The 26,808-nt window shown below is 35.7% G+C and overlaps 1 protein-coding gene and 1 pseudogene across 1 annotated transcript; one reads left to right on the forward strand and one right to left on the reverse strand.

Moving 5' to 3' along the window:
• The first annotated feature begins 13,729 nt into the window (after window positions 1-13,729).
• On the forward strand, window positions 13,730-15,922 carry LOC141713387 (9-cis-epoxycarotenoid dioxygenase NCED1, chloroplastic-like). The gene has a single exon (XM_074516779.1). The coding sequence runs from the start codon at window positions 13,881-13,883 to the stop codon at window positions 15,597-15,599; it is 1,719 nt and encodes a 572-aa protein (XP_074372880.1). The 5' UTR covers window positions 13,730-13,880; the 3' UTR covers window positions 15,600-15,922.
• Window positions 15,923-20,111: 4,189 nt separating this feature from the next.
• Window positions 20,112-26,597, reverse strand: LOC141715053 (uncharacterized; annotated as a pseudogene).
• Between the last annotated feature and the right edge of the window lie 211 nt (window positions 26,598-26,808).

The following is a 26,808-nucleotide window of genomic DNA, read 5'->3' on the forward strand; positions in this document are numbered from 1 at the left end:
AAATTCTGATACAGAAAATCCTGATAGTCTAAGTCCTGATACTGTAAACTCTGATGGATTAAACTCTGATGTTATTGAAATTGTGGAGACTACGTCAAAGGAAGATGCACCTATGCAGGGGGAGCATACTCAAGATCCTACCACATCTCAAGAAATATTAGAACATACATCTGGCTCTTCAAGTTCTGATAAGCCAAGTTCTGATAGTGCTGAAAATCTAAATACTGAAGAATCCAACTCAGAGAGCATAGTTTCAGGGGGAGCATCAGAAAATGAAAATGAAAATAGCATGGATCTTGGGGGAGCATCCAGTTCTAGAGAAAACCTTCCATCTGCAAGGAAGTGGACAAAATCACATACACCTGATTTGATAATTGGAAATCCTGATGCAGGTGTCAGAACTAGAACAGGTACTTCAAATGAATGTCTTTACAATTCTTTTCTCTCTCAGACTGAGCCAAAGAAAGTGGAAGAAGCTCTTCAAGATGCTGATTGGGTGCAAGCAATGCAGGAAGAGTTGAATGAATTTGAAAGAAACAAAGTCTGGACCCTAGTGCCAAGTCCAAAGAATAGATCTGTTGTTGGTACAAAGTGGGTATTCAGAAACAAAACTGACAGTGATGGCATAATTACAAGGAATAAGGCAAGGCTGGTTGCAAAAGGATATTCTCAACAGGAGGGAATTGATTATGATGAAACATTTGCACCAGTTGCTAGGTTAGAAGCCATAAGGATATTCTTGGCTTATGCTGCTCACAAAAAGTTTACTGTCTTTCAAATGGATGTGAAAAGTGCTTTTCTCAATGGAGAATTGGAGGAGGAGGTATATGTTGAACAACCTCCAGGTTTTGTAGATACCAAACATCCAGATTATGTCTACAGGCTTGACAAAGCACTTTATGGACTTAAGCAAGCTCCTAGAGCATGGTATGAGACTTTAGCTCAGTTTCTTCTGGAAAGTGGATTCAACCGAGGGACAATAGACAAAACACTGTTCTACCTCAACCATGGAAAGGACTTACTTCTGGTCTAGATTTATGTTGATGATATCATTTTTGGATCTACAAATGACAAACTTTGCAAAAAGTTTGCCAAACTAATGCAGTCAAGATATCAGATGAGTATGATGGGGGAACTTAGCTATTTTCTGGGCCTTCAAGTCAAGCAGAATGAGGAAGGCACTTTTATTTGTCAAACCAAGTACACCAGAAACTTGCTGAAGAAATTTGGAATGCAAGATTGTTCAAGTGCATCCACTCCAATGGCCACTGCGACAAAACTGGATAAGGATACCGGTAAATCAGTAGATATTACTGACTACAGAGGTATGATTGGCTCTCTACTCTATCTAAATGCTAGTAGACCTGATATCATGTATGCTACCTGTCTTTGTACAAGATTTCAAGCAGATCCAAGAGAACCTCACTTAACAGCTGTAAAAAGAATCTTTAAATATCTTAAAGGAACAGCTGCTCTGGGATTATGGTATCCTAGAGAATCAGATTTTAAACTAATAGGTTACTCAGATGCAGATTTTGCAGGTTGCAAAATTGACAGGAAAAGCACAAGTGGAAGCTGCCAATTTCTTGGAGGCAGATTGGTTTCTTGGTACAGCAAGAAACAAAAGTCAATTTCCACATCAACTGCAGAAGCAGAGTATATTGCTGCAGGAAGCTGTTGTGCACAGATTCTTTGGATGAAGAATCAGTTACTGGATTATGGGTTAACATATTTCAAAATCCCTATTTACTGTGATAATCAAAGTGCTATTGCTATGACAGGTAATCCAGTTCAACACTCAATGACAAAGCACATCAGCATCAGGTACCACTTCATCAGGGAACATGTGGATGAAGGTACAGTGGAATTGCATTTTGTTTCCACAGATCAACAACTAGCAGATATCTTCACAAAACCACTGTGTGAAGCTACTTTTACAAAATTGGTAAATGAACTTGGAATGGTTTCAGGTTCTTTCTCTAAATCTGCTTAGTCTTGTTCTGTGTTATCAGACTTTATGCTCAGTATTTACAGATTTAATCTCATTGTGTATTCTGTGCTTAATTGATAAATGTCTTTAAGTACTGACTGTTGTCTGATATATGTTTCTAAACTCTGATAAGTGATATGTCTGTTCAAGTACCTATTCTATCCTATGAGGATAACTGTGCTAGATACTGACCTAGTAGTCTTCAATAAACAAATGATTCCATGTAAGAAGTAATTATTTCAGTGGAAACCCTATGACACTAGCAAATTCTGATAATTGAGCTTAGTTAAGTTTACTTTGTATATCTTATTACTAAGTCACAAATTAGAATAATGTTACTCATCTGTTAAGTTCTGATACTAGTAAACCTGCTGAATGTACTAAGTGCTGATAAACCTCACTTATCAAAAGAAAAAGCAAAAAGATCAAAGAATAAAATCAGGTACTCCTTTGAGATCTAGAGTAAAAATATGGAAGGGACGACCCAAGTGCATTGCTGGTATTAAGTAGATATGCATTAGAAAAGCAAAATATTTTCTTGGTGACTTTTCACACTCTATGATTACTGGAGAAATACTCTGATAATAGCATAAATTCTGATACACAGTCGTGACTCACTTACACTGAGAAGCCACTGTAAAATAGAATTTCAAAAGATGCATAAAATTAGCACAAAACAGTTGAGGTGGACTCAAGCATGAACTCATTCATCAGTAGGTTTCAGGACAATGACAGCTCTTTAGCAAAATTTTAGTTATGCCTTATTTCTAAGATGTACTGAAGTGAATCAGACTTTACTCTTTGTCTGTTATTTAGCTTAATGCACACACTAATCACTCCATCTGAATGATGAAAATTTCTGTGGTGGTCTATGTTATTTTAGATAAACAGTCATTGTGTCATTATTGCACAAATTCTGAGGACAAGTTCTACTTACACGATCTGATGATTAAGTTCTGAAGTCTATAACTCAGAACTTGTATGAGGATTTACTAAGATGGTCATTCCTTTTTCGAGTTAAGAAATTATGTTCTGATGACTGTTAAGTTCTGGTATAGGTCTAAGTTCTGATTTCTCAGTCTAATCCTTTACTTGGCTTATCTGTGAATAAAATTTGATAACAGTCTCAGTTCGAACTAGAATATGTTGAAGTGGAAGATTAATAGTCACTATGATTAGGATTAATGATATTCGTACTTGAACAGTCCACTGTTTCTTGTTTCTTGTGCGGTTTAAACCATGATTCCTCTTTCCAATGAATGTTATTCTTTTTCAAAGTCTAGGGAGAAGAGGTAGAATTAATTCTACCTGTCAGCATTCAATTTCTTTGCGTCTCCTGGCATTCTCTTGTCTATATAAGCAGCCACTTCACATCAGTCTTTCCATCAAATTCTTCTCATACACTTATCTTCATACTTCTTCTTTCAAAAACACAATGGTCAGATACAACATATTTTTGAACTACCAAAACTTCAATATGGAGCTAAGTTGTGCCGAGTGGCAGCAGGAATGGCATGTCACAACCATTCTTGAGGAGATATGGGACTCTGTCCCACTAGGAGGTACTGACACACCTTCTGTTCTTCTATATGGACTACCATCGCCATCTGGAGCGATTGGAGGAGGAAAGGCTGGAAGCTCTCCGCCAGCAAGAGCGAATCATCCGACTCGCCATTCTGTTTGTCGAGAGTAGGAAGAAGAAGATGACTTAATCTCGTCTTCTTCCTGTTTTTCTTCATCATCAGCTTTGTCAGGCTTCTTAGCTAGGACTAAGGCTGTTGATGTTAGGATTAGAAGCTTAGGGAAAATCTTGTATAAGTATTGATGTAATTTCCATTTCATAAATGTATTGTCTTGATATATTAATGAAAGTTGTTTTTCCTTCAAGATTTTATCTCTGAGTTATTTTATCTTGTGTTGATAAATCCTGATTGATATTCTGATGACCATATAAATTTTGTTTTATATTAAGTTCTGATTCATTTTCAGCACTTACTTATCTAATTTATCTTGGTCATTTTCATGTGATGTATTTTCAGAATATCAATGATGCAGTGAAAAATAATTCAATCAGTGCTAACGGTTTAAATTTTGAATTAAAACTGTTTCTCTTGCTAAATGAAACGGTTTTTCCTTGAAACTAGGCAACTGGGTAAGTAATGATTCCTGTTTTCTCGAGCCCAGTAACTGTCCGTTATTACTGCATGTCTGACAGGTGTCCAACGGTAACATTTTTGTTCAGAGTATAAGTACAGCAGAGAGAAGATTTCTTTAATCTTTTATTTTCTTTATATTTTATCTCTCTCCTTACTTTTACTCTCTTTCTCTTTATTTCTCACGTTGGTTTTTCATACAGACATTATCTCAAACACCTAACAGGCATACTTGAATCTCATTTTTTTTCACATGGCACCAAAGGATTTAATCATTGATGGAGCTAAGTTTGTCCCCAACAACTATGCTGCAGTTCTTGATCACACTGAAGCTCCATCTGAATTGCACTTTGTGCAAGATCTTCTTGCACATAGTGAGGTTGGGTATGCATTAACACAGCCTGAATTCTTTTCAAGCCAACAAGTTCTGAGGTTTTGGAGGACTGGACTTTTTGATGATGGTGGTCAACGTGGAACTCCCAGTATTATCTTCCAAGTGGGTGATTCATCCTTTGTAGTCACTCCTGGTACAGTACGCAGGGCTTTACATCTTCCAGAAGAGAATTCCAGAGGACTCAGCCCTTCGGGAGTTAATGGCTGGATTGGGATATGAAAAGAGTCTGATGAAACTTGGACAGTTGAAACGGGCTAATATCAGAAGAGAATGGAGTTTCTTCTTTGATTGCATCACCAAAGCTTTTGGGAACAAATGTTCAAATTTTGATGCTATCCCAATTCTGAGTCAGCATATAGGGTATGCTATTATTCATCAAACTCATTTTGATTTTGCAACTGGAATAATTGGTTTTATTGGGGATAGGATGACAGAGGATCGAGATGTTGTTTATTTTGCTAGATTCTGTCAACTTATTTACACTTACTGTACTGATGAACCTCATTTAGTCAGCACTCAAACCCCACCTTTTAAGGTTGCAAAACGATACTTTAATGACCTGGTAAATGCTGATACTAAGAAAAAAGTGGTTAGACCATTATAGATTCCTAAGTCTGTAAAACAGATCCTGGTAAATGCTGATCCTGATACTTATAGATCTGTTTACTCTGATGTCCAACCAACTCCAAACACCCAAAATCCATCAACCTCAGTACCTACCTCTCATTCTACTCAACCTACCCTCAGAACATATCTCAAATCCTATCTCTCAACTTCACAGACTGCTCGACCTTCATCTTCAGCACCTACTGTGAAATCTTCATCTTCCAAGCCAAAGAGGACAAAGAATATTCCTCAAGCATCTCAAAAGAGAAGGAGGATTGCATTGAGCGATGAATCTGATTCTGAGGAACCGGTTCCAGCTAGAGAACCTGCTGTTACTGAAGCTGAGAAAGAGGTTTCTCAGAAGGATTCTGAAATTGGGGGTTCTAGGCTTCTCAAGAGGCTTAGACGAATGATAGTTCCTGAAACTCCCAAGGAATCCAAATCAACAAGGAAGCACAAGAAACACAGGGAACAAAGGCCAGTTTCAGATGATGAAGAGGAAGCAGCTAAGGAAGGGGATCAGGAATCTTTGATCTCACAAGACAAGGAATTTGCTCCAGTCACTTCTTCTCCATCAACTCCATCTCAGGAAGCTGTATCTGACAAGGCTAACTCACCATCTGTGTCTCTTGTTGATCCAGGCACAAGTGCTGATATTGATGTTCAACACTTGGTTGTGTCTGAAGTATTTCTCTTAGAAGCTCCAACAACAAATAATCCTTCCACAACACCTGTTACTGATGCTGTTCAAACTCCAGAGTTATCAACAACACATTCTCTGCATCAAGATGCTGATGATCAGACTTTAGGTGAGCATCAGGATATGGCTGTTGATCAGAACTTAGTATCAGATCAGCAATTAGAGGATGCTGAAGCCTCCATTGCTACTCACACTGTTGTCTTATCAGAAGATACTGATTCTTTAAGTTCTGATGCTGTAAATGCTGGAGATACTGGTGATGCTGCTCCAACTGTAGATGCTGATGAAGCAGGTCCTTCAGGACATACTCCTCAACTGGCTCTTCCTAAGTCTGAACTGGTAAAGAAGTTTGTTACCGGGGCTGCACCAGTACCTTGGAGTGAAACTCCTGCAGGCCAGGAGTGGACTAAGGAATGGAACTCAGTTTCATGTGTTCCAACTGCAATACATCTTGCTGAGCACTTGACTAAAGCTGATGAAATGTTAAATTCTGATGATTTAAAAACCCAGCTTAGAGTCACTGCATTGAGTATTAAACATCTACAAGGTCTTCATTCAACTACTCATGCAGAGCTACACAAGATTCAGGAGAACTATATCAAACAAGAACAAGTTTGGAAAATTGATAAGAAAAAGTTCTTTCAACCTACCATTGACAGGATTGCTTATATTGAGAAAACTCAAGAGAAACAAAAAGCTCAGATTGATGACATTCTGACAAATCAAGCTTCTCAGCAATCGCAACTTACTGAAATCCAATCCTCAGTGGAATTACTTATCTCTCTTTTCCTACCTGCTGATGCCAAAAAGGGGGAGAAGGTAATTAAGTCCAAATGCAACACTAACAAGACACTGCAAGGAAAGGATGATGGAAATGATGATCAAGGATACTCTGGAATGGGTAGCGGTCATAGTCAAGGTAGAAGGTTTACATCAAGACAAGCTAGTCACAGGACAAGTTCTGATACTGGGATAAGTTCTGCTGCTGGTAAAAGGATAAGTTCTGATGAACTTCTAGATCTTGATGAGGAAATGTCAAGACAGTTATTTCTTCAAGAAAATCCAGGAATGGACTTGGAAAGTTTAAAGGAAGAAGAAGCCATACTTAAATCAGAGAAAGTCACGTCTAAATCTGAAGCTTCCGGTAAAAAGTCACTTCCAAAACTCAAAGGCATTGTGATCAAAGAAAGGACACATACTGAAGCAACGTTGGCTAGATCACAACCACAGATAGATCCAAGATCCAAGGGTAAAGAAAAGGTTGGTGAACCTATCAAGGTTTATGTACCTCCTGAGGAAGAAAAAATTACTGATGAAAAAGATAATCTTGCTCTGACTTCAAGAAAAGTTCTTAAAACAACCTCTGACATGGCTCAAGTTGTTCAGAGTCAAGAAATTGTAAGTTCTGATATTCAGAAGAAGCAAGTAACCTCTGACAGAGCTCAAGTTAACTTGATATCAGAAAATAGATCAAAGACACTCCTACCAGGATTCACTAAAGCAAAACAGACTCAATCTTTGAAGACTACTGCAAGTGGTTTTGAAGCAAGAGTAGTTACTGGAAAGGAAGCTAGAGATAAAACTGGATTGGGAAGTACTGATGAAAGAAGAGTACACAACACTACCAATGATCCAACTTCCTTGAGTGAACCAGGTATTGGAGCAACTCCTGAGAGATTGAATCAACTGGAATCTGTACAGATGGTTTACCATACCTACTTGAAAGAATACATCATGTTGTATTTCATGACAGATGGTAGGATTTATCATATAAGACAAAATGCCATTCCATTGAAGTATTTTGAAGAATTGGAGCATGTACTTTTCTTACTTCAAGTGGATGACAAAATAACAGAGACTGCTGCAAACTACTTAAAAGAACAGATTCAGAGACAGAAAAGGCTTTATTCTGTTAAGTCTGACAGCATATATGTTCCAAAGTACAGAGATCACAATGGTGATATTGTTGATATGAAGCCTAATACTGCACAAATCAGAACATATCTTGGTATTAAGGGACTTGAATTCAATCTAGAGTCTGACAAAGCTTATGTCATAAGACTAGATCAGGAGTTGAGAAAAGCAAAGATCAATGATCTCAGAGCTGCAATCTTTCAAACTGGTGAAGATACTGCAGAGCTTAAAGATGTCAAAAGGAGAATGATTGATGAACTCAGATATGCTGAGAAATGTTTGTTGAAGAACTATCTCAGAACAACTTCTGACATCAGAGAGATCAGAAAATGATGAAGCCAAGTCGAAGATCTACAACTGCTTAAATTCTGATATTTATACAGACTGAAGTTGTTATCAGAAGTTGAAATTGGTAAAAGCTTTAAGGACTGTAAATTGTAGTTATCTAGTCTAATTCTCATGCATTTGTACTTAATGTTTTTGACATCATCAAATATCTGTTAAACTTGTATATTATGTTAATTTACAAGTTGGGGGAGATTGTTAGATATATTTGATAATGTCATGGCTAATATGTTTTATGTTTAGCTTTCAGATCTTACTTGAACAGGATAAATCAGTACTTAACTGTTGATCAGTACTTATACTGGAAGTCAGGACTTAAGGATATCAGTACATATGTTATCAGGAGATAATCGTCAGAAGATAGATATCAGAACTTAAGTGCTGAAGGACAATCAGATAAGGACAGTAGCTGATTAAAGGAAAGAAGATCAAGATAAACATAAGAAGAGATATGCATGAAGAAGGAATTCTGTAAAGAATGGAATACTTGGAAGAAAAGATATCTGATTGATATATTTTAGGAAGCAAAATTATATTCCATATCAATTAGCGATTATCTTGTAACTGTGTAGTATATAAACACAGATATAGGGTTTACACTATAAGTGTTATCATTATTAGAGAAGATTATTCATTGTAACCCTAGCAGCTCTCGTGATATTTGTTCATCACTGAGAGGTAACAATTCCATACTGTAACAGAGTTTATTGTTTCAATAAAGTTTGTTTTCTGTTACTTAAGTTCTTAAAGTTCGATTTGAGTGTACTATACACTGTATTCACCCCCTCTACAGTGTGTGTGTGACCTAACATTTAACATCTTTCTTGTAGGTGTAGTAGTTATGGTTCACTGAGATTCTCAGGCATTATAGAAGTTCACCAAACTCTTTGTCTAAGCAGGGTCCTTCATCACTCCAAGTCAAAAGTGCCTTATATTTCCTTTTATCTTTGAAGTCATCTTGCTGCTTGGGATACTTTAACTTGTTCTTCAACTTGTAGCAATCTCTCTTGAAGTACCCTTTCTTACTGTATTCATAACATGTATCTACTTTTGAATCCTTCTTCGTACCAAAAACTTTTCCTCTGTCGCTCTTCATTCTATTCTTCTTTTGAATCAATTTCTTGATTTTCCTTGTCATGAGAGCCATTTCTTCATCTGAATCTGAATCATCATCTGACTCTAGCTTGCTAACAGTGGAATGCAGAGCTAAATTCTTCATTTTCTCAGTTGGTAGCTTGACACGTTCAGATTTTCTAGCTTCAATTCTAGTCTCAAATTATTCCAGCTCAATAGATAGTAAGATGATCCATTGTATTCAGTATTTACAGCAGATTCCAAAGCTATAGTTTTGGTTTTATAAATAAAAGGAAACGAGATAAGTACTTTCATGTTAATTTCCTCTTGAAGAATATTCTTTCCCAATCTTTGTAGACCATTGATTGTGTTCTGAAATCTTGCTCGAGCATCCTTGATAGTTTCACCATCTTCAAGCTTGAAATTCCCGAAATCATTCATTAGAGCACTAAACTTCACTTTTCTCGAAGCTTTAGATCCTTCATGATATGTTTCAAGAGCATTCCAGATCTCCTTTGCAGTCTTGAGAGAATATACTTTATCATATTCAACTTGATTTAGACTCATAATAAGCATGCTCCTAGCTTTTCATTGTAGCCAATCTTTAACATCTCGTAATGATTAAGTGCATCAACATCTTTGACTCTCCCTTTGTCATCTTTGAACTCATATGATCCTTTCTGAACAACCCTTAAAACAATTGGATCTCTGGATAAGTGAATTTCCATTTGAACTTTCCACCAGTTATAATTGTCAGCTCATGTGAGAATAAGAGTTCTCAAATCAGCTTTTCTAAGAAATAAGTCAGCCATTTGATCGATACTTTTCTTGTTACAGAAATGTTAGTATACCAAAACTCTGATACCAAGTGAAATTCTACACCTAGAGGGGGTGAAAATGTGTTATGGCTAACTAATAGAGATTTTAGTAAGTTACCAAATATTTATCAAACTGTTAGACAGCTTACTGTTAAGTTCAAATACACACTGTCAGCACGCTGACACTCGATATGCAATGCAGAAAATAAATAACAAGTAAATAATACAGAGAGTTTTAGCCAGTTTCGACCCCAATCACTAATGGTCTACGTCTTGGTCTTTTACCAAATTGGTAAGAGAATATATTGTTAATCACTGAAATAATGTGATTACAAGATTCAGTAATATATCTCACTTTATCCCTTGTTCCTGATAGCAGCTTGCTGATAAAACTGTTCCCTTGAGTGAATTGCTCTCTAAGCCCTATACCAAACATGTATAACCTTCTCTAGCAATCTAACTCCCTGAACCCTTGTTATCCAAGCTCAACCACTCAGCAACAAAATGTTTACACCTTAAACAATACACGTTTTAATGGAAATTACAACTGAAACTATGAACTCTATGAATATAGACATATGTTATCAAACTAGAGCTCAAAACAAAGAATATTCAATAAATGCAAGTTGTATTTTCTCAAATGGTATCGTGTATACTTTCGTGGATCAACCTTAAAAGAAAGTATACCCAAGTGCAATTATAGATTAAGTTAACATTCGATAAAATCCACAACTACTGATCTTGACCAAGTCTCACGGAAAGTTTGTTTATAAATTCAAACGTTAAAGTAATCTAGTAACACATTTAAACTAAAGATAAGATAGATATAAAAAAAGTTTAAAAGCATCTATCTTTAGTTTAAATAATACCAACCTTGAAGTAAGTTATTTCGGATAAGAAAACGATTAGAAACAACTAACTAGAAAATAGAAAAATGGTTTTGGATAAAATATTTGAATATTTGAGGAGCTCTAATATAGATAAACACGTTAACTATATTATAGAGTCCTTACAAAACTTATTCATATTAAGTCACCCCGTAAACCGCAAATCTGGTTTATCCTGAAAACCTGTCAACTGTTATTGCAAACTTGCTGATAAGCCTTGTTAGCTTGATGATAAAACAAATTATGATCATTGTAGAACAAGATTAGTAACAGTTATATAAATTACACAAAACTTACTAAAATATTAATAAAATAAATTGTAAGCTAGTTAATAATGTGATCATTAAAATCATAACAGTATCACAATTTATAAATTACTCTTACATATTTACGTTCCTAAATACTAAATTAAAAGAAGTCTAAGTCATTGTTGTTAATGTAGTCAAAGTAAGTGGAATGGAAAGAATAATACATTCATATAAAATTTAGTACTCCCTCCGTCCTTTTCATTTATTTACACTTTGCTTTTTGGGATGTCCCATTCATTTCTTTATATTTCAAAACTTACCAAAAATAGTCAAAGAGTCCCATTACTTTCTCATTTTTCCTCCCTTTTCACACTACTTTTACCCCACTATCTCCCTTTTATACATTAAAAATGTCCCATTACTTCACACATATTTCTTTCTCTTTTTCACTATTTTATACTCCCTCCGTCCCAAAATGATGTTCCTATATTGACTTTCGATACTATTCACGATAAGCGATTGACTACTAATTTACGTATAATCTATAATATCAAATATAGTCATGAGTGATCTCGTTGGATTCGTATTTATCAATACTTTAATACAGTGAAATTTTTATATTTAATACTAATACGAATTTAAAGATATTAACGATCAAAAGTGTACATTGGCAAACGTGTCCAACACAAAGAGGAAATATTTTTAGGGACGGAGGGAGTACATATTTTTTAAATTTCGTATCCAATCAATATCTTGTACATATAATACTCTCGGACATATCCTTGGTGAAAACAAAAAATAAAATATACTTATAGGCTAAAAGTTCATGGAATGTCTAGCGAGGAATGAAGAGTGTCAGAGACATATGAAACATGACCACTACCGAAACTAGGAAGAGACAAATATGCGCGTTGGGATAATTATATGACGTGACATCAATCAAAGGGTGATTTGAGTGGCCACGACGCGATTAACGCGCTATTTAGGCATTTAATTTCGAGCTCGTTTATTATTATTAATTATCCCCACTCCACCGTCCAATCTTTGGTTACCTCTAACTTTGAATACTAGTAGTACTAGTAGTTATTATGCTCTTGTAACAATCCAATATCATAACTGATCTTCAAACTACTACCTAACATAACCACCATTCCCTGCTAAAGTACCTACTTATCTATCTCCCTAATTACTTGTTTAATTAATCTTCCTTTTCTATAACTTTGCCTTTGTATATTGTCATCTTGATCTTAAATAGTTTTAAGAACTCCTCAATCCATTTCAAAACGAAGTTAATATAAAAGATTTTTATCTTTTTAGGAGGGTTGATTAGTCTGTTATGTGAAAAATGAACAGACATATACGAAAAATATATAATTTAAAATTTAGATAATTACATTCATTAATAGGAATGGTGATAGAAGACATTAAATTCCAAAATTTTAAGAAATTTATTTGAAAAATATGTAATTTCTCAAAAATACAATTTTGCAATAAGATGCAAACTCAAATATAATCCGATACAATATTAAATGTAACAAAAAAAATTATTTTCAGAAAAGTAAAAAAAAAATTGCATATGAATAATGATTTAACATTTTATTGGCATATCTCTTGTAAACAATTCCAATTTTTTGTTAAATTTGAGAATAACTTTTGGATATCTTGCACATATATCTAATATCTACAAGCAGATGTACATAAAATCTTAAATTTTATATCAAGTATATTTTCAAACGTCTTAATACCTCATATTAAAATTTCTCGGTAAAAAACTAAAATAATATATATATATATATGTTTTTTATATTTTGAGGTTGGTCAAAATTATGAAATTAATCTTATTAAGGTTCACATAAAACCTACTTGTAAATATATATTATGAAAATAGATGATGCCTGAATGACTTTAGTTGATTCAAGTAGTTTGTTGCCAGTCGTTTCACTGCTATAATTAATCCTACTCCAGCCATATGTGTTGATAGGCCAAATTTTGAAGATATAACATCAAAGGGTTTTGTATTACATAACATGTACATCTATGTATATAATAATTACGAGACACCCTACATCATTTTTATATTATAATATTAGATATTTAAACTTTAAATATGTTATAAAAAATATAAAAAATAAAATTTAGACTAATATAGATTAGAAATGACGTGGATGGTAGAATAATCAACAAATATGGCATGCGTCTGTTATCTAAAATTATAATTATGGTCAGTTGGAGGTTTCCATTATTTTCATATCAGATATAACATAGTAATAATACTAGATATTATACCTAACAAGCCTGGAGGAGATGCTCTGATCTGCCTGAAATTTAGCTCGCTGCTTACTATGTTATATGTTTTGTTTGGTTTTAATTCGATCACATTGTAAATACATAGCAAGTATGCGACTACTAGGTCAAATGGAGTATGCTATTGGTTGATTGAGAAGGAGAGTGAAGAGAGTAATCGTGTCAAAGTTTGAAGCATCTATATAGAGACCCCTTCATCTCGTTTATTGGGGCTTCTCCTTCCATGAATCTAACACGTGGTATTCTTCTACATGTCTGAGGTGTACATCTCCCCCACTATATATACACTAACACACTCTCCCCCCTATAAATCATCACTCCAACTGCATTAAATCATCCCCATCTCTCTCCCTCCATATCTCTCTCATTCTCTCTCTCCCTCCCTCATTTCTTACCACAACTATACTACCAAACTCAACTTGTCAAAATAGATACTTAACACTCATCATGGCTGCTTCTGCCACTGCTACTAGTACATGGCCTAAACCAAATATTCACACTAAAACAAAACTAAATTCTACTATACAATCCCCTTCTATACTTCATTTCCCTAAACAATCCCACCAAACATATCAAACACCTTCAATTCCCACCACCATTGTGCAACCAAAACATCAAGAATGGAATTTCCTACAAAAAGCAGCTTCCATGGCCTTAGACGCTGTCGAAAACATAATCATTTCTCAAGAACGTAACCACCCTTTACCAAAAACAGCTGATCCTCAAGTACAAATCTCCGGAAACTTTGCTCCTGTAAAAGAACAACCAGTCCATCACAACCTCCCTGTCACCGGAAAAATACCCGAATGCATTTCCGGTGTGTACGTTCGAAACGGGGCTAATCCCCATTTCGAACCCACAGGAGGGCACCATTTTTTTGATGGAGATGGCATGGTTCATGCTGTCAAATTCAAAAATGGTGCAGCTAGCTATGCTTGCAGGTATACTGAAACTGAAAGACTAATCCAGGAGCGTAATTTGGGTCGAACTGTTTTCCCGAAAGCCATTGGTGAGCTCCATGGTCATTCAGGGATAGCGCGACTAGCTCTGTTTTATGCTCGTGGTCTCTTTGGACTGGTTGATCATTCTCAGGGCACTGGAGTAGCTAATGCTGGCCTGGTTTATTTTAACAACAGGCTTTTAGCTATGTCTGAAGATGACTTGCCTTATCATGTTCAAATCACTTCTTCAGGTGATCTTAAAACTGTTGAGCGATATAGTTTTGATGGTCAGTTGGATTCTACTATGATTGCTCACCCGAAGATTGATCCCGAGACTAATGAGCTTATTGCATTAACTTATAATGTCATTCAGAAGCCTTATCTTAAGTATTTTCGGGTTTCTCCTGATGGAGTTAAGTCCTTGGATGTTGATATTGAGTTAGCTGATCCGACTATGATGCATGATTTCGCAATCACGGAGAATTTTGTGGTGATTCCTGATCAGCAAGTTGTTTTCAAGATTTCAGAAATGATGCAAGGTGGATCGCCTGTTGTGTATGACAAGGAGAAAGTGTCACGCTTTGGTGTTCTGGACAAGTACGCGAAAGATGGGTCGGGGATTAATTGGGTTGAGGTTCCGGATTGTTTTTGTTTTCATTTGTGGAATGCTTGGGAGGATAAAGAGAGTGATGAGATTGTGGTGATTGGGTCTTGTATGACTCCAGCTGATTCGATTTTTAATGAATGTGATGAAGGGCTAGAAAGTGTTTTGTCCGAAATTAGGCTCAATACGAAGACAGGGAAATCGACTCGTAGGCCAATCATTTCACCCGAAGATCAAGTGAATTTAGAGGCAGGGATGGTGAATAGAAACAAGTTGGGAAGAAAGACACAGTTTGCATACTTGGCTATTGCTGAGCCGTGGCCTAAAGTGTCTGGTTTTGCCAAAGTAGACCTTTTCAATGGTAAAATCAGAAAGTTCTTTTATGGGGATAACAAGTATGGAGGTGAGCCTCTTTTTCTTCCTAGAAACCCCAACTCAAAGAACGAAGATGATGGGTACATATTAGCTTTTGTCCATGATGAAAAGGCGTGGAAATCGGAGCTTCAAATCGTTAATGCCATGACTTTAGAGTTGGAGGCTACGGTTAAGCTTCCGTCGAGGGTGCCATATGGTTTCCATGGCACTTTCATTAGTGAAAAGGATTTAGAAAATCAAGCCTAATCTTCAATTTGGCTTGTTACAGTTAGTTTATTAGCTTGATCGCGATTGCTTGCAGCCGAGACTTACCAGAGGGATTGATCACATATTTGTCCCCGGAAATCTACGAGCTGTTTTAAGTATGAACCTTCTTTGTCACAGAAGTGTTCTCTGATAGTATCAGTTTTAAATTGTAATAATTTCATGGGAAGTTATGAAGAAGCAGCTTGTAGCTTTGGTGTGTAGGTACAATTAAGCTCAGCTGCTTTCTTCCTTATTCTTTCCCATTGTGGTTGTGCATAAATTACAAGTACTTCTGTATGAAATATGATTATACCAGTTTTTCATGTTCTTGCATTCCCCTCTCAGCTTTCCGATAGTCAAAATCCCGAGACACATGCACCGTTAGTAGCTTTCGATTGAAAAAAGTACGTTGTTACTAACTTTTGATAAATCGTATATAAGTTCCTTCGTAAGCAGGGTATAATTAATGATCAATACCGAGAGTACATATAATGGAGTATGTTTTTTTAACATGGAAGAGACAGCCTGCATTATTAACATATATAAGTCCGATTTGGTAAATAAAAAAGGATCCTGTACCAAGTAGTTTGATTATTTCTTGAAACATACAAACGGCAACATCACATGCCCTGAGAACAAGGCAATTTATATTAGACACTGGTACCAACAGAGAAGTGTTTGTGTTGTAGAATTGTATAGGGGTATATATTATATTTATTAGTAGAGAGCGAGACATATTTGTCCATTTTAGCATGATACCCCGACAACCACTCTACTTCTAAAATCATTCATTTCCATCTAAAGTATAATAAACGTCCCTCTCCTGCTCTCTGGGCACCCCCCCCCCCCTGTGGCCCTGTCTGTAACTCGTATACAGAAAATGCTAACTATAATTTATTGAGGGTGATGATATAACTCAAGCAACAGATGATTGAATAGATTGAAATCAGTGAGATTGCAGATTGTTTAATTGTTTGTGATAGATAACCAATTGTATTTGCAACAGGACATGGTTGTTAAATTTGCTAGAGTTTTATTTTGAAAAGCTCATTTCAAGATATTAATCTGCAGAGCTAAAAGAAGTGATTTTGACATGTTCAATTCTAAAAAAGTACTAATTACTATCAACTTTATGATACTGCATGTTCTTTTGTTTGTATATAGTTGGAACTGTATTAGTGTAGTGTTTAGCTTTAACTATATTTGATGTGAAATCAGGATAATTATTTATGTTATCCCTGTCCTCATACCTGGTTTATATCATTGCATGAAGTTCTATGAATTTAGTGTTAAAAAATGTGCTTAAAATAACTTATATTAATCTCACGTCAAAAAAAAAATACCCCATCCGTTCACTTGAATTAATTTCATATTAAAAATCAATCAACATTGATTGGTTAGTTATAGTTACTAAAATAATTACTCCATCCGTGTCCTTGAATGGGTATTCCTGTATTGTGCAATTTGTGCCCAAGGCTCCTATTTGCGGGAAATGAAGTGAACCCTTATTCGATAAATTTTGCAGTAAAGAAGGAAAGTTAAGTCATTAACCTTAAGGCTTATTTAATTAGTATACGAATAGATTATGTGAGTACTCCCTCCGTTCCTAAGCAATTCTCTAATTCCGAATCTTATTTAGTATACGAATAAAATATGTGAAGTACTCCCTCCGTTCCTGATGTCTCTTTATGCACTCACGTAATTCCGAATCTGATCCCTACGGCCATCGGCCTCTCGGTAGAGCTTCCCTCTTCACGTGTTACAGTCCCCTCCTCCCTATTATTCAGCTCATTTCTTCTCCCGAATGCATGTGATATTGGATAGGATACAGTAGTAACTTCATTTATTTTGGCCCATAATGTGATACTATTACTAAGCTTACACACACTGGTCTTGTAATAACGTAGTATGAAGAAGAAGACACATGACTGCAGTCTGTAAGTTTCCCAATAATCAACACTCTCCGGTCTCCACATACATGAAAGTTTGGATTCTCATCTGAAATTCATGTCTCCCAGGCAAATAGAATAAATGCAACAGTCAGTAAAGACTGCATGTGAGCATCTAATGAAGATCCATGACCCCATCACCAATTTGGAAGATTAGACAACGGTTCTCGTTTCAACCGATGCACAAAAATCACTATAACATCGCCTTTAAAATGATCGATGTTTAATAATCTTTTAACATCCGTGGCTTTATAACCGATGATAAAGGGTTGATGCTTTTGCTGTTTTTCTATTAGTGTTGTTGCCTAGTCATATAATTACACTAATTAATTACTAATCCCTATATAAAGTGTAAGATTACTACTATTATCTATGAAAATGAGAGAGGATGAAGGATATCATCCTGCTTGCTTGGACATAAGATTGGAGATAGGAGGGGATGAAGGAGATCATGCAATGCCCATTTTGTAGCCCATGCTAAGTCATTGTGGTCTCGTCTTTGTAGCAAGGGGAGGTATATAGATGAACAAAAAGATAAGCTACCCTTTTGGCATTTGAAATGACCTTTGTTTCATCCTATACCATTCCTTTGCCAAAACTAGTAAACATCTACCATCATATCCACAATTTCATCATTGTGTGTAGGCCAATACCTCACTATTATCAACACTATTACACCACATACCTCAACATATTTGGGATACTTGTACTCAAACTACTTCTTTTGTGTTTGTAGTACAATTGCCTATTTCAAGGAATATGCTTATACTTATCCTCTCTCCTTTCTCAAAACACTATCAAGTAGTATTAAGTACAAATTTTTTTAGTAACAATTGCATAATATCACTTGTACTATTCTTAGATGAGTTTGCATATTTCACTCAAGAGACAATGTTAACAAAACCAAGGTTTCGAAAGAGTGATGATACTAAATTACTTAATAGTAGCAATCCTGTGTCAAAACTCAATACTTAAGGATAATACTAAATACTTGTAAAGATACGCACTACAAGAAATTTCATTATTGCCAACCACATATTCGGTTGGCGAATAAAAAAAATTTGTTGGTAAACGCGATTTCTAACGGAATGTCCACTGAACAGGACCGTTAGAGGTAACGCGGTTGGGAAGCACCTTGCGAATGGATTAAATATTTGATGAAATGAATGTCTGATTCTGGTTGCCTCGGTAACACTGAGAGTCAAGACAGAGGTGTTTCACACTGGTACTATTAACTCCCATGTGTTTAAGTATGAAAGCAAAGGTAAGAAGTCGGTGCACATAAACATGTAAATGTTGGGTACATCGTACATGTATATATTGGTGGTGCTCTCTTCAAAGAACAATCCTAACGTAAAAACGTGTGAGACAGTGACCAACTTTAGAGATGCCCCAAATTTCTGTTGCACTTCACTGGTCGGTGTGCTGCAGTGCTGCTGCTATTACTCTGCCTAGAATTTCTCTAAACCTGCATACACTGCAGCAGCACTCAGCGCTTGGCTTTCTTCTACATATTTATCACATGGTCTATCACATGGTCTGTTCTTCAATTCTACAAACAACTTTTTTTACCCCCACTTCCCCAGCTATATTTTCCAATTTATAATTTTCTAATTAATCTCAGTATAAGATTTTATGTTTGTTCTAATATAATTTATTTAGGGGTGGTGGCCCTAAATATCATTTTAGATTTTATGGACCAAAATGTCATTTCTGAAACTAATTGCCCTAAACGTCACTTGAAACGGTACATCGTGTGACGTTTATGCAAAAGACCCGTGTAGCGTTTTGGCACTTTTTTTTTATATGTACAAAACGTTAGATAAAGTAGCGTTTTGGTTCAAAAACGCTATATGATGTACTGTTTGAAGCCAAAACGCTAATTTAACTAACATTTGGCACATTATAAAAAAAAATTTAAAAAATAAAGTGTCAAAACGCTACACGAAGTACCATTCTCATTTTTGAAAAAAAAATACAAAACACTAAACGAAGTGCCGTTATGAAGTAACATTTCGGGGCATTATTTTCAAAGGTAACATTTTTGTCCATTTAACACCCAAAAATGATATTTTGGTCCATTTCTCTATGTTATTCTTAATCAATTTTTAACTTATCTACTGAAATTATCGGATCAATGAGTTCATCAACGAAAACTTCCGTGAATCACAAGAACAAATCATAAGACAGAGGTTGAGATTGAGAAGAGTCAAGGAGATTGATCTTAATACGCAACAATGTCTAGATTAGGATGATGCTAGAAGGAGCTTTGCAGGGACATAACTCAATCTAGAGAAGAATGATGATTTGGAGATCATCGACATAATCAGGGAGTAAGGGAAGGGAGTACATGAAACTTTTTCCGGATATTCATGAATTTTTATCAGATATTACGATGAGAGGATTACTAGTATATCTGCAGGTGCTCTGAAGACAGGTTCGATAATGTACGTGAATATTTCAGATAAAAGGTCAAAGAGACTTGCTTCCAAAATGTTCAAGAAAATTTCTTGAATTATATCTAGTTCTGTGATTAATGGTCGCCGCAGATGTCAAATTCCTGGAGGTTTTGCCTACTTTCCCTGTAAGTATCGGAACCAATGTTCGAGAATGAAGAATACCACGTCGAACATTAGTACTGAAAATCCTAACTCGGCAGGGAAAAAGGCCATTAAGTAGCAGGAAACATGTATTCATAACTAAGCTTTGATTAGCAGCTGAGTAGACAATGCCTGTTTAAATGTTTAAGTAATCAACTTAAATTGTGAAAAAATCAAAATTTATCCCATTTTAGCTCCATTGAGAATGACGTGAATCAGGTCAAACAGCAGATTACCCATTAAAATCTAAGTAGCCCGTTATATTATATTGAGTAGAAGCAACTGCAGGTATACTAGACTAGGATTATGAGGGCAATGAAGCTCCATTTTGCAGTGTCTTGGCACGTAGCCTCTCCATAAACTGAGGATTAGCTCGAAGCCTTTCCTTGACATATGAAGTCCGGGTGTCATGTACCAATTGATTAGCTTTGTAAGACTCCTCGAGAAGGGCATATAGAGTCCTAAGGCAGTCCTTCCTGTTCTCTTCCCGATGCTCAAACCTAAATAGATATAAATTAAGCATAATTATCGAACGCAAATTTCTTACTGCTTATTAGAGTCTACATGACTGGATATGACATCAATCTTGTAGAATCCCTTCGTCCTCTTTTGACTTGTCATTTTGTCTTTTATACGTATTTTAAGGTGAATAAAGAGATATCTCCATAAATTATTTTTTGAATTTTCTTTTTCTAAATAAAAGTTTATTATTTATATATTTATTTTTAAAAATTCTATAAATAATTTGTCAAAATATCGTTCCTATACACTTTTAAAAACATGCAATAACTCAAAGTTCCAAGTAAAAGGGGACGTAGGAAGTATCTTTAAGATTGAATAAAAAATTAAGTTGAACACACTTTGATGGTTCTAGTTTAGATCCAGTTCCAGTTTTGAGGCCTGGTATATCACTTTGGTTTTAGGCATTTAAACTTATAGGAATCCGCAGTGTATTTACAGATCCATTTGTGTTTGCTATTAGGGTTAATGGGCTACTCTTTTATAGGATGCATACTTCAGATAATTCATAGCAAAGTAATTGTGTCAAGGTAATTTTCCACCTACTTCCTACATGACAACAGCCCTGGCCAAAACGCTTACATGCTTGAGCATTCTTGTCTATAATAAAAGCAGTTTAGAAATGACAGTTTTGACTCGGTCGAAATTACCTCTCACTAGTGATCATTAACTCATCTTTCCCTGGATGGTATCGCTTTCCAACCAATTCCCTGAGACGGCGGAATTCATGTTTGTCAAGTTCAAGCTCTTTCACAGTAACACCCATTTTCACTTTCCGATTTTTTGGATGCCACGCATCACCACCAGGAGCAAAGACACATCTTGATTGCCATCTGAGGATTGCTCCCTCCCCAGGTGGATCATATATGTCCTTTTTTGAGTCTGGCTTGGCGTCATCAAACTGAGGGGGGCCCTCTGCTTCCATCAGTTTAGCACACTCAAGTACCATCTTATCCTCATACTCCTTAAAAAGTTCATAACCTTTTTCCTCCGCAATTTCACCAGCTTCAATCATGGCTGCTATCTCATTAAACTTCTTATCAACCTTCTCCTTTATCTCATCTGAAACAAACAAAATATTATATGATGCAACTTATATACTTGAGGCGACAACCAAGCTAAAGACACCACACTGTATTTCCAAATTTAAATCCACAAAACATTAGCCACGTTGATATACAAGAAACAAAAATAAGACGCGTTAAAAATTGTCTTCAAGTATCTTTTTTTAAAGAGGTGAAAGAGAAAGAGGAACCGGGACTATTAAGATACTTTAGAACCACAATAGTAAATATTATTCCCTCCGTTCCGCTGGATAGTTTACGTACATTGTTTACATGTATTTCGAGACTTCAATAAAGTATAGTTTCATAATGTTTTTTCTTAAAAAAATTTTTTGAATAAAAGTTTAAACATGAAACTTTTTTTCAGAATTTTTTTTTAAGAAAAATATATTATGGAAGTATACTTTAAACGAGCATTGAAAAACGTGCCGAAAAGTAACGTAAACAATCCAATGGGACGGAGGGAGTACATACATTAGTACTACCAACAGACCATGCACAGTAGGTGGAGAAAGAAGGTTAGAGATGAAAGATTTGACAAAATGGGAGAAACCAATACTGACAAGGTTATGATCACCAAGAGGTTTCCCAGGTCAAAAAACCTGTATGATATAACGGCAAGAGCTACCTATGTATTAATAGGGGGACGGTCCCTAGCAAACCGTTGCTAGAGACCAGTTATGTAACAAACTGCTTTGTAACTGTTGGATCAACCATCCAACGGTTCAGATTAAAAGAATTAGCCTCGGGGACCGCGGACAATGTCTACGGACCGGTGAAAAGACAAATTTGCCCTCGAACACGGACCGCAGACATTGTCTGCGGTCCGGTCCCCTTATCCGCAACAGCCCCCTTTCCTCCCTCGTTTGTGCTCAATTTAACCACACAAAATACTCCAAGTTTGGGCGATTTTTCGAAGAAATTCAAGCAACTCTCTCAATTTAAGGTATATTTCTTCTCTTCAATTTTTATTTGTCATGGCGGATAATTTATTTGCTCGTATGCTTCGTCATAAACGTAAAAATGAGGAAAAAAAGGTGTTGGTCATGTTTTACATCTTGATGATTTAAGTACGAGTGAAGAACCTAGATACCCTCAATTTGTGATGATGAGTTTGTAGATAATATTGGAAAAAATGAAGAGTTTATTAATTTAGATGAAGATTTTGTTGATGTTGAGGAAGATGAAATCTTAGAAAGTGAAAATGAGCTTGAAAATGAAAAAGTTGAGGGTGAAGATGATAATGTAAAGGCTGTAAATTTGTATGAAAATGTTGATGATAATGGAGTTCCATGTATGAATCAATTGTTCCAAACTTTGGATGAGGCGGGAATTTTTTTAGGGCTTATGTTTTAAGAGATGGATTTTCCACTAAAATTCAAGCGACCCATACGCGTAATCAAGAAAAATATATATGTCGTCTATATGTTTGTAGACTTTCGGGGAAAAGTGTCGTCGCCGAAAGTAGTAAACCTAAACGGCGTCGAGAGGTTCTTCCTACTAAAAGTGAGTGCAAGGTGAGAATGCATGTGAATTACCAAAGGAATAAAAGTCTTTGGGAGATAACTAGTCTTGAGTTGGTACACAATGGTTTATGGTTAGGGGGTTTGTAATTGTCAAGTGATGAATGTCATTGGTAACATTCATAGGGTTACCAATGAATGTTACCAATGACATTCATCACTTGACAATTACAAACCCCCAAACTATAATTTTAATCAAACTACGGGTAGCGGTGTTCACATGTCTTTCGCGTTGTACCATATTCGTCTTTCTGGAAAAACAAGACTGTGATTGTGTACCAACTCAAGTCTGGTTATATCAAAGACTTTTATTCTTTTGGTAATTCACATACATTCTTACCTTGCACTCACTTTTAGGAAGAACCTCTCGACGCCGTTTAGCTTTACTACTTCCCGCGATGACACTTTTCCCCGAAAGTCTCCAAACATATAGACGACCATATATATCTTTTTCTTCATTACGCATATGGGTCGCTTGAATTTTAATGGCAAATCAATTTCTTAAAGCATTAGCCCTAAAAAAATTCTCGACCTCATCTAAAAGTTAGAACAATTGATTCATTTATGGAACTCCATTACCATCAATATTTTCATACAAATTTACACCCTCACCCTCAGCACCCTCAGCACCCTCACCCTCACCCTCACCCTCACCCTCACCCTTTTCAAACTCATTTTCACTTTCTAAGATTTCATCTTCCTCAATATCAACAAAATCTTAATCTGAATTGATGAACTGTTCATTTTTCCCAATATTATCTACAAACTCATCATCTTGAACAAATTGAGGGGTTCTAGGTTCTTCACTCGTACTTAAATCATCGAGATGTAAAACATGACCAACACCCTCTTTTTTTCTCATTTCTACGTTTATGAAGAAACATACGAGCAAATGAATTATCCGTTATGACAAAAAAATGTAAGAGATAAAATATACCTTAAATTGAGAGAATTGCTTGAATTTCTTCGAAAAATCGCCTAAACTTGGAGTTTTTGAGGATAGTATTTTGTGTGGTTCAATTGTTTTTGTGTGGTTCAATTGAGCACAAATGAGGGAGGAAAGGGGGCTGTTGCGGTAAGGGAACAGGACCGGACCGCGGACATTTTTTGTGTGGTTCAATTGAGCGCAAATGAGGGAGGAAAGGGGGCTGTTGAAGATAAGGGAATAGGACCGGACTGCATACAATGTCCGCGGTCCGTGTTCGAGGGCAAATTTATCTTTTCACCGAACAACATATATTGTCTGCAGTCCTGGGGCTAATTCTTTTAATCTTAACCGTTGGATGGTTAATATATCATAGTTACAAAGCAGTTTGTTATATAACTGGTCCCTAGCAAACCGTTGCTAGGGACCGTCCCTCATTTAAAAATATCAGAACTTCATCATACACTAGTATGTCTTATATTAAACTGTTAGTCCGTACTCTATATTAATATTTACAAAAATTTACAAATAATTTGGGATTTCAGTTCGGGTTAGTTCTGTCCAATCAAGTCATAACAATTTTTTCCTGCAATTCGGTTAAAATTGCCTTCCCTATCTCACAATTAACTATGATATATTAATTTACATATATTTTGAGATTACGGTTTGGGCTAGTTCTATCCAATCAGGTCAGAACAATTTTGGATATCCATCAGTTCAGTTAAATTGCCATCCCTACCATGTCAAACTTATATGCCATGGTATTGTCTGACTAAAGGATGATAATATTTTTAAAAAGATACATAACTTTAATAAATATAAGACAGTCACAACTACAAGATTTAAATATGTTAAAGATGGAACAAAAGCTGGTTGAGGAAACTGCAGACATCTATTGGCCCAAATGCTTTCAACAAAAACAAATATATATATATTCAAACTTTGCTTTAACAAATGTATGCCTTCAGGTCAATTATTATGTGATTCTAGGAGCTCTGGCTGCCTATTTTCCTCCAATAACCTTCTCATTTTTACTTGGAAGGATTAGATCATTATACACACACACACACATATATATATATATATATATATCAATATATTAAGATATTTTTAACATGAGCAGGATATATTAAGAGATATTAACATGAGCAGGATATCAATATACCTGGAAGGAGCTTACCCAATTGAGCATATCCTCCAAAATCGCTTCACACTCCTTTGTATCCTTGAGTAAACCATGCTCAACACCTTCCTTGACCAACTCATCCCATTTCTTATCATCCATGTTAAATAACTCATCTTTAGCCATTTTACGCTTCACAATATCCATCGCATCATATAAATCATCAATCTCTTCATCAGTCTCATGCATCTCTTCAAAATCAGATTCAAAGTCTTTGTCCTTCACATCCTGTAACGGCTGCATCTGGAACTCATCCAGCAGCTCATCGTCTGTGTCCTCATGCTTGCCAACCAGCTTTCGCTTCAAAACTGCCTCAAATATGTCCGGAAGCACCTCTTCATCACCTTTGAAATACTTTTCTATCTTTGCTTTCAGCTCTGCAATACATAGTTCATATATAACAGCAGATCAATATCACATACATCTAAATATGCACACATGGTCTTAATAAAAAGATTTAAATCAAAAGATTTTACTTTTTTAAGTGTTTCGACGCTATTCAAGTATCGTACTATGCTCACCTAGGCCTACTTAGGTGCAGCAGAAACTTGTATGTGCCTACATTCTCTTAACTCAACTTTCAAGTACCAAATATTACATTTCTTCCATATATTACTAATTCTTTCATACAAACATGACATCCAGCCGTAGATATGGCAAACTACATAAATGATTTCTTTCTCTCTTTTTCAATACTGATTTCCAATAAGTACGGACTTAATATATACTTATTAAGGCTACAGTGGGGAAGAAATTATAATAAAAAGAAGATACTGGTTACTATATCAAAACCAAATTTCACTCGTAACCAGGATACGAAAAGGACTAGCTGAACACAACCCTTACAACAACTGTTTGACAAAATGCCTGAAAGACCCAAATTCAAAACATACATATTAATCCCAAATTACAGCTAGTAAAAAGTACAATGCAGCTGTTTGTCACAATGCCCAAAAAAAATCCCATAAATTTTTCAAAAACATTACAATCAACCCAATAAAACTAAACTCATATTAGTACTTATACAAACCCCAATTTAACTGTTTGTCAAAATGCCCAACGGAAATGTACCCAAATCATCATTACACATAACCATACAAATATTACCCTAGTTTTGTATAGTTACCTTTATTACTAACATCTTCAACACCATCAAGAAGAGCAAGCTTCTTCTCGGACTCATCTAAGCCACTTGCCTCGGGAACAGAGCTAACATTCTCATTTTCAGACGAGAAAGATCAAAACTTTGCGAGTATAGGTGAAAATATGAAAAAACTAGCATCTGGGTTGGGTTTGTGGAAGTGAAAAGATTGAAAATGAGGTTGATTCTTGAAATTATTAAGATGGTTATTTAGAGTGATATATGTGAGATTTCGAAGCAAAGCTCGTTTCATGGCTATCTGATTTTTTTTCTCACCATTACTCTACAAGACAGGGGTGTACACG

Source organism: Apium graveolens, chromosome 3, assembly GCF_009905375.1.
Source record: "Apium graveolens cultivar Ventura chromosome 3, ASM990537v1, whole genome shotgun sequence".
Classification (NCBI taxonomy): domain Eukaryota; kingdom Viridiplantae; phylum Streptophyta; class Magnoliopsida; order Apiales; family Apiaceae; genus Apium; species Apium graveolens.

Coding starts and splice junctions, on each gene's coding strand:
- LOC141713387 (XM_074516779.1), top strand. CDS start 13,881: ATGGCTGCTTCTGCCACTGCTACTAGTACATGGCCTAAACCAAATATT.